We start from the raw sequence: 8,009 nt of genomic DNA, 5'->3' as shown, positions 1-8,009 counted from the left end.
TAACAAAATATTCTAAGCCACTACTGACTCAGCTCCAAAATTTAAGGCTGTTGACACTAATGTTGGGAGAATCATACGGTGAACACCAGAGGGCAGCTATACCATTTGAATAATTTTTAGACTTTACTAAAACACACACACACACACACACACACACACACACACACACACACAATTATATACGCATTATTCTTTTATTTCCCTGGAAATATATATATGATAAAGAACTTGTTATTCAGTATGATGTACCATTTTAGTACAAGATAGAAGATATTTATGTGATATATAACTCAAGATATAGACTCAAACTTACAACATGTTCTCATTTACATTTTTAAATACCTTTCTCATAAAACACTATCACATATAGAACTTAATCATGTTGACAGATTTTGAGATTGCTCTCTTGCTTTTATGCATAGATTTAGAAGGCTGTAATTTAAGCTAAACTAAGGATTTTTAAATCACAAATTAAATTTATACTAAATATAATGAATGTTTCAGTTTGAATGAGCTGTATGTCTTTATCTCACTTGGACCAATGTCATACACCATTATAACACTTTTTCTGATAAAATTGTGATTCTTAGCAAATGAGCTAAGAAGTTTTATTTAAAGAATAGAAATACTTTGAGGGAAACTGGAGTTTTCTACCCCAGCTTCCATAACCAAGAGATACATCTTAAAAGTAGAAGAATTACTAGGAATTATATGGCAATAATAATTTGAAGTGTCATATCACTGTGGTTCCCCTGATGTGCTTAAAACAGGGAGTGAGGGAGTTAAGGAAAGAAAAAAGGGAGGGAGGGAAGGAAGGAAACAGGAGAGAAGGAAATGATACACTCTTAGATACAGTGATGATTTCTCCTGAGTAGTCACAAAACCAAAGAATTTAGCTGCAGGTTTAAGAAAACCTGGTTTCAGTGCTTAAAGGATAGGACCTAGTCAATCCTATGTAACCATGGCAACTGCTGGGGAAGTGGTTCTCAAACTTTAGCTTGCAGCAGAACCACTAGGTCTTGCTTATTATAGATTGTAAGCCCCATCTGCATTTTCTGTTTCCATAATTCCGTTGCTGATCTGGGACCACTATTTGAGAACCACCACAGTAGAGCTGCTTTAGCTTCTGCTGCTGCCAATCTTCTGTCATAAATCTCAGTCTCTTTCTAATCTTGCATTTGATTTATCCAATAAAATAAAATCCATAAACAAAGCTACAGGGGACTGGCTCAACCTGGATGCATAATAGGGGATGCTAAAAAGGGAAAGGCCCTAAGGAAACTCCCTCAGAAAATTTTTGCCAGAAACTATTTGCACAGAATGAAAATTTTGACTAAAAAGTGATAATAATTACTTTCCAGAAAGTGGAGAGAAAACCCAGCCAAAACCATGAGGCAACTAAGTATGTATAGTCTGTGTTCAAAATAATAGATTTATATTTCTCTTAGCATTTATTTAATTCAACCCAACTGTCAAAGTCATTTCATTGGAATGGGTCCTGTTACCAATCAAGGCTCACAGATGTGGAATTGTTCATTCTAGTGGTTTGCCTATATTAGAGGTAAAACATGTGCTTCTCAAAGATACATTAATGTGAACCCTAAATTTCAAAAAGGAAAATGTGTGTGTCAATGTAATAATGTTTAATTAATTCCTTTACAGGACTGCATCAAAACATGTAAACAAGGATCTTGGTAATCTGGAGGAAAATAAAAAGTTAGAAGAAAACAATCACAAAACAGAAGCCTAAGAGAGAAACTGTTCTTGTTGTTGTCCAGGTAAGTGAGCTGTGTGTGGTTTGTAGAAATAATTCCCAGTGAAGAATGAAACACCCTAGAGATGAAAGGGAAAGCCTTGACAGTAAGATGCTTCAAAATTGAGGCTTTTCAAACAGGAAGAGAGCTTTTTCAAAAGCAAACTTTGGTAACTCAGATGTCTTCAAAAGAATGAAATCTCAACCATTTCCATATCTTCCAAACAAATAATCATTATCCTCTGAATAATTAAAATCAATTTTGAGATTTGAACATTTAATTAGCATTTTGTATTCTAATGTCAAAAACTTTTTGTTGAGTGCAAAGAAGCTTAATTTTACAAACTGTGTTTTGGTTGGATGAGCACTGATTCTACCAATTTAAAATTATGTTTTAAAACAATTATGAACATAATTTTTAAATATAAAAATTTTAATCCAAGGATTTAAGATATTAAAAGTATCAGAGTGTTTATAGAGCCATCTCTCAAATCATGTTAATGAAAAGACCAACAAGTTTGTGTATACACAACATACACTTTTGCAGATAGTATGTATATTATATACTAATGTATATGCATATATGTGTCTGTATATGCACATATATATCTATATAATAAAAGCCTAAGTGACCGTTATGGTGGAACAACCAGAATGACAAGTCATTATGATGTGTACTGACCACCAGGGGGCAGACACTCAATGCAGGCACTGCCCCCTGGTGGTCAGTGTACTCCCACAGGGGGAGTACCGCTCAGCCAGAAGCTGGGCTTATGGCTGGGGAGCGCAGTGGCAGGAGCCTCTCCTGCATAATAAAATCCCAATATGCAAATTGACTGAACAGCAGAACAACTGGTTGCTATGATGCTCACTGACCACCTGTGGGCAGACACTCAATGCAGGAGCTGCCCCTGGTGGTCAGTGTACTCCCACAGGGAGAGTACTGCTCAGCCAGAAGCTGGGCTTATGGCTGGCGAGCGCGGTGGCGGGAGCCTCCTCTGCCTCTGCAGCAGTGCTAAGGAGCAGCGAGCCGAGCAGTGAGGAGTGAGCAGGCTAGTGGTGAGGAGTGAGGGGTCCCGGACATCCCCCAAGGGGTCCCGGACTGTGAGAGGATGCAGACCAGGCTAAGCCCCGCCCCCCCCCAGTGCACATATTTCATGCACCAGGCCTCTAGTATGCATATAATATATATACACTTGTTATGTGTATTGCATATATTTATATGTAACTTATATGAGTTTGATTCTTTTAAGATAAGTCATTTGGGCACATTATTCTGTGTGTCCTTGAGTGAGAATAACTGTTACTGTTGCTGACTCTCTGAAGTTAAAATCCCCAACAACCACAGTAAAGCTTTGGATCTTTATACATAAGCCATAGTCACAATTTGAGCATGTCACCCAAATTAATCCCATAGAGAAGATATGGGGCCTGGGAAAGAATTATAATTGGGCAGATGCACACAGGAAAGAAAAATAGAATAATATAGGTAAGACACTTTTAAAATCTGAAAAATAGGACCTCAAACTGATTGGGAGAAAGAAGAGTTGGATTCTTTCCCCCTATTTGCCTTTCGTTGGAAGCAAGGCAGGCAGCATGTCCACCTGTGGTGTTTTTTCTCTTTCTGCTTCTCTAGCGCTCATTCCTCCATCTTTCATAAACATAGATTTTTACCTACTGTTATCTTCAAAATGGGATAGAGTAAATCCTCAAAGGAAAATTGAGCATGAAGACAAAGCCCACAAAAGAGTGTGATTTGAAGGGATATGTGAATTTTTTAAACAGAATGAAATGTTTTTCCAAAAACCTTTATGCTCTTCACATGAATTAAGCCATTTTTGTAAAAATAAAGACACTCAGCTATCCCAAAAAAATTATTTGCAGAAGGGGCATAGCAATGCCTGGCATTACAGATGGGTTCAGGGACAATGAAGTTTTATGAAAGTCTCCTATAAAGTAATTCCTGTCACTTTTAGTACAAAGCATCTGTTGATGGTGAAAAAATGATTGCTATGATAACTTACTAAATTATGTTTTTTTTCATTATTTCAGAGAAAAAAAACTATATAGGCCAATTGAAGCATGAACGTGGATTGTATTTAAGACATATACAAAGACATTGACAGCAATTCATGGTTCAAATATTAAGCAGTTCATTTTACCAAGCTGTCACAGGATCTTAGAGAATTATCTCAAGTCAAACAATGAAATGAAATTGCAAACAATAACAACAAGTTTTGGTAGCCATGATGATAGATCATATGTTGTGTTTGGTTTGATTTTTTTTCTGTAAATGTCTGCACTGAGGATTTCCTTTTGTTTGCCTTTTATGTAAATTTTTTACGTAGCTATTTTTATACACTGTAAGCTTTGTTCTGGGAGTTGCTGTTAATCTGATGTATAATGTAATGTTTTTATTTCAATTGTTTATATGGATAATCTGAGCAGGTACATTTCTGATTCTGATTGCTATCAATAATGCCCCTAAACTTTTCCACAAGCCCCTAACTCCCAAAGGTGGCAGCTTGTGAGGACTGGGAACACACACATTGCCCAATTACAAAACTGTGGTTTTATCATGAGAGGGGGAGGCGGAGCGTCAGATTGATAAGCCCTGGATGAGCTGATGCTGCATATGCACCACCAGCTGGCTCTCAGAAGGAAATCTCACATGCATATGGACGCACATACGTAATAACGGTACTCCCAAACCGACAATTTTGCCTATACTGAAAAAAAAAATAACGTTACAGAATTTGGGTAGCACTTTAGAGACATCTGCTAGTAAATTATTTTCTGTCAAAAGAAAGGGAAAAAAAAAAAACAATGTGTGAGAGACAGTTTGGAAAAATCATGGATAACATTTCCATTTTCATAAATCAGAATGTAAATCACTGTATTTAAAAATTGGTGTTAAATCCTTTGGGTTATCCACTGCCTTAAAATTATACACATTTCCTTTTAAAAAAAGATATCAGTCAGAATTGGAGATTTTTAACAGTGGTCATTATCAAAGCTGTGTTATTTTCCACAGAATATAGAATATATATTTTTTTCGTGTGTGTTTTTGTTAACTATGCTACAGATATTGAATGCACCTTGAGATAATTTAGTGTTTTTAACTGGTACATAATTTATCAAGCAGTACATAAAAGTGTAATAATAAAATGTCTATGTATCTTTAGTTACATTCAGATTTGTAACTTTATAAGCGTGTTTTATGCTTGAGGAACTTTATAGGGTGGTAGTGAACATGGAAACTTTTTGAAGTAGACTGGGTATGGGCCAGTAGCTACTTGTGACTGGACTTTTAAACTTTGCTCTTTCAAGCAGAAGCCTGGATTCGGGGAGAACACTGCACAGCCATTTTGTCCCAAGATTTACAAAACTTTGTAGAAAAAGAAAATGAACATCAGATTCCCAGGCATAGAACTGTGTTCTTGGGAGAAAGAGGGAAACTGGTGTTTGTTTTTTACATTGATGGAATAAAAATTATGAAGGCAATGAAAAATAAATTAAAGATGGATACTAGGAAGAATATTTTGCCACTTCTGCATTGTTTAGAAACACATGTTATTGTACATTTGTAAACCATTTACTATCTGGGCAATAGTATCTCAGTTTAATAAAAGCTTCCTGTAGTGCATTGGTATGAATTAAATACATAAAATACCTTATTAGACTCAAAGCTGTGTAAAATATTATGGGAGGGGGGACAGACATGTTATCTTGCCTCTAAACTTTCATTTATTGAAGTTTTATTTGGCAGAAAAAAATTGAATCTTGGTCAATATTTAAACCAAAGTGAAAGGGGAAAAACCAAAGTTATTTGTTCTGCATGGCAAAGCCATTCTGTTATCTCTCTGTAAATACTGTGATTTCTCTGTTTTCTCTTTTCTTTAGAATTTTGTTAAAGAAATTCTAAAATTTTTAAACACCTGCTTTCCACAATAAACCATGAACACTAAAATGAAGTCACTTTCATCTAAATACTTTTTCTTTTGGTGTGGGAGATCAAAGGTTCAAAGTCTAACTCCTAGGGGGTTTTTGCAGAAAGAAGCAATGCGACGACAGAAAGAGGGTTATGCTACCGTTATTTCTTGGCTTTCATTTGCTGTGGTTAACTGAGTCCGAAAACAGGTGTTGGAACCTAGAGAGCAGAACATTCACGGCACAGAGCTCTGGGCGGAAAGCAGAAAGTTCACCGGGAACTGGGAGACAACATTAGAACTATTGAATCCATGCCCGGAGGAGCAGGAAAGCTTGTGTGTGTAACGGCAGAGGTGTGCACAGCGAGGCTGGGAAGGAAGATCATGCACAATCCTCAACTTCCGAGGTTGCGTCTCTTCAGTTTAGCTCTTCGGCAACAGGAGACAGGTTTTGCCAGTTCAAGTTTCACTTCCAATCTTTGATTACAGGAAATGTATGTGGAAATGGATTAACACACCCGTCTAAGCCTAAAAGATAATAAAACTGAAATATGTCTTCACATATCTCTCACAGCTGTCTGCCTCTTGTCTAAACTAGGATGTTCATGTATAGAAAATAGTTGTCTTTATTAAACAGTAGAAAACTTATTGTGACTCTTCATCTCTCTGGAGAAGGAATTCAGCAAAATGAAATTGTCTACACCTTCCTATTCTGCCACCCGAACCAGTCCTAGATTTTACCTAAAATTGGTTCTATAATGTATGTGTCTCTATCTTAAGAGATAGGATCATACTTATTGTGGCTGTCCCATGTGACTGTCCTAGGAACACAATTAAGAGGACATGCTCCTATTTCTTTGCTTCTATTATTAACACACCATTCAGTTTACCATTGAAAATTACTGAGGCATGAACTTTCATAGTAATTCTTTACCTTTAAAATAAGGTAAAGTCGGCTGTAAACATCAGAGAAAAAAAATAATATTTATTGAGCCCATACTGTGTGCTAAGGCCAATCATACATTATCTTATTTAATCCTTACTAGTTGCAAATAGTGTTAAATACCCCCTCCCCCGCATTTAATAGCTGAAATCTAAGGTTTAGAGAGGTTCCATAAGCCCCAAGCACATTTAGCTTCTAAGTAGGTAAGTTGGTATAAAAACCAGATCTGATTCTAAAGGCCATGCTTGGCCCAATCTAGTAATAGTTTCTAAACTTCTTTAATCCTCCTTTTTCATAATATGTAAAATTGGGAAATATTAATTGACACATGAACTGGTTATACCATCGATAAAGGCTAGAATAGGCCAATATTATATAACTAGAGGCCCAATGCACAAAATTTGTGCAAGAGTAGGCCTTCCTTCCCCCAGCTGCCAGTACTGGCTTCCCTCTGGCACCTGGGATCCAGGCTTCCCTTGCAGCCACAGCTTCATCAGAAGGTCGTCTGAAGGATGTCCAGTCTAATTAGCATATGACGCTTTTATTATTATAGATTTTCCAGCTGAGTTTGGATGATTAGATATTTTATTAGATACTAGAGGCCTGGTGCATGAAATTCATGCTCAGAGGGAGGGTTCCCTCAGCCCAGCCTGCACCCATTCCAATTGGGGACCCCACAAGGATCAGGCCTAAACCAGCAGTCGGACACCCCTCTCACAATCTGGGACCACTGGCTCCTAAACACTCACCTGCCTGCCTGCCTGATTGCCCCTAACTGCCTCTGCCTGCCTGCCTGCTTGGTTGCCCCTAACTGCCCTCCCCTGCTGTCCTGATCTCGCACTCAACTGCCCTCCCCTGCCAGCCTGGAAGCCCCCAATAGCCCTCCCCTGCCAGCCTTATCTCACCTCCAACTGCCCTCCCCTGCCGGCCTGATCTTGCCCCTAACTGCTCTCCCTTGCTGGCCTGATCACCCCTAACTGCTTCTGCCTGCCTGATCACCCCTAACTGCCCTCCCCTTGCCAGCCTGATCTCGCTCCCAACTACCCTCCTTTGCCAGCCAATTTGGTTCTGATTGGTCAGTTTCTATGCCAGTCAGAGTCTCTGGGCCTATAAATGGGGCCTGATGAGAAAGGTGGGGCTGATCAGCAGCCCCAGTGGAGGCCTGGAGAGAAATGGAAGCATGGCTGTTGGCCAGGCAATGGGGCCTGATGAGAAAGGTGGGGCTGATCAGCAGCCCCAGTGGCTTCAGATCAGACCCTGCCTCTCTCTCTGCAGGCCTCTCTCCCAGCCTGATCTGCAGCCCCATAGGCAGTCAGTGTTGGGTCAGGGCACCTGCAGTGGCCCCAGTCAGTGCTGGGTCACCATGGCAACCCAGGACTGACTT

General features: G+C 38.9%; 1 protein-coding gene across 3 annotated transcripts in view; it reads left to right on the top strand.

Annotated features, from left to right (window-relative positions):
* ALCAM (activated leukocyte cell adhesion molecule) overlaps positions 1-6,328 on the top strand; it is a 230,688-nt gene extending 224,360 nt beyond the window's left edge. For 2 of the 3 annotated variants that reach the window (XM_006762649.2, XM_006762648.2), the window contains 2 exons: positions 1,663-1,778; positions 3,806-6,328. In XM_006762649.2, coding sequence (XP_006762712.1) covers positions 1,663-1,750 — 88 coding nt within the window. In that variant the 3' untranslated portion in view covers positions 1,751-1,778; positions 3,806-6,328. The remainder of the gene's footprint in view (positions 1-1,662; positions 1,779-3,805) is intronic. The other variant, XM_015563207.1, reaches the window with a different exon arrangement.
* The last annotated feature ends 1,681 nt before the right edge of the window (positions 6,329-8,009 follow it).

Source organism: Myotis davidii, unplaced genomic scaffold, assembly GCF_000327345.1.
Source record: "Myotis davidii unplaced genomic scaffold, ASM32734v1 scaffold738, whole genome shotgun sequence".
Taxonomy (NCBI): domain Eukaryota; kingdom Metazoa; phylum Chordata; class Mammalia; order Chiroptera; family Vespertilionidae; genus Myotis; species Myotis davidii.
Note: the sequence above shows the minus strand (reverse complement) of the source record. Positions and strands in the feature narration are given on the sequence as shown.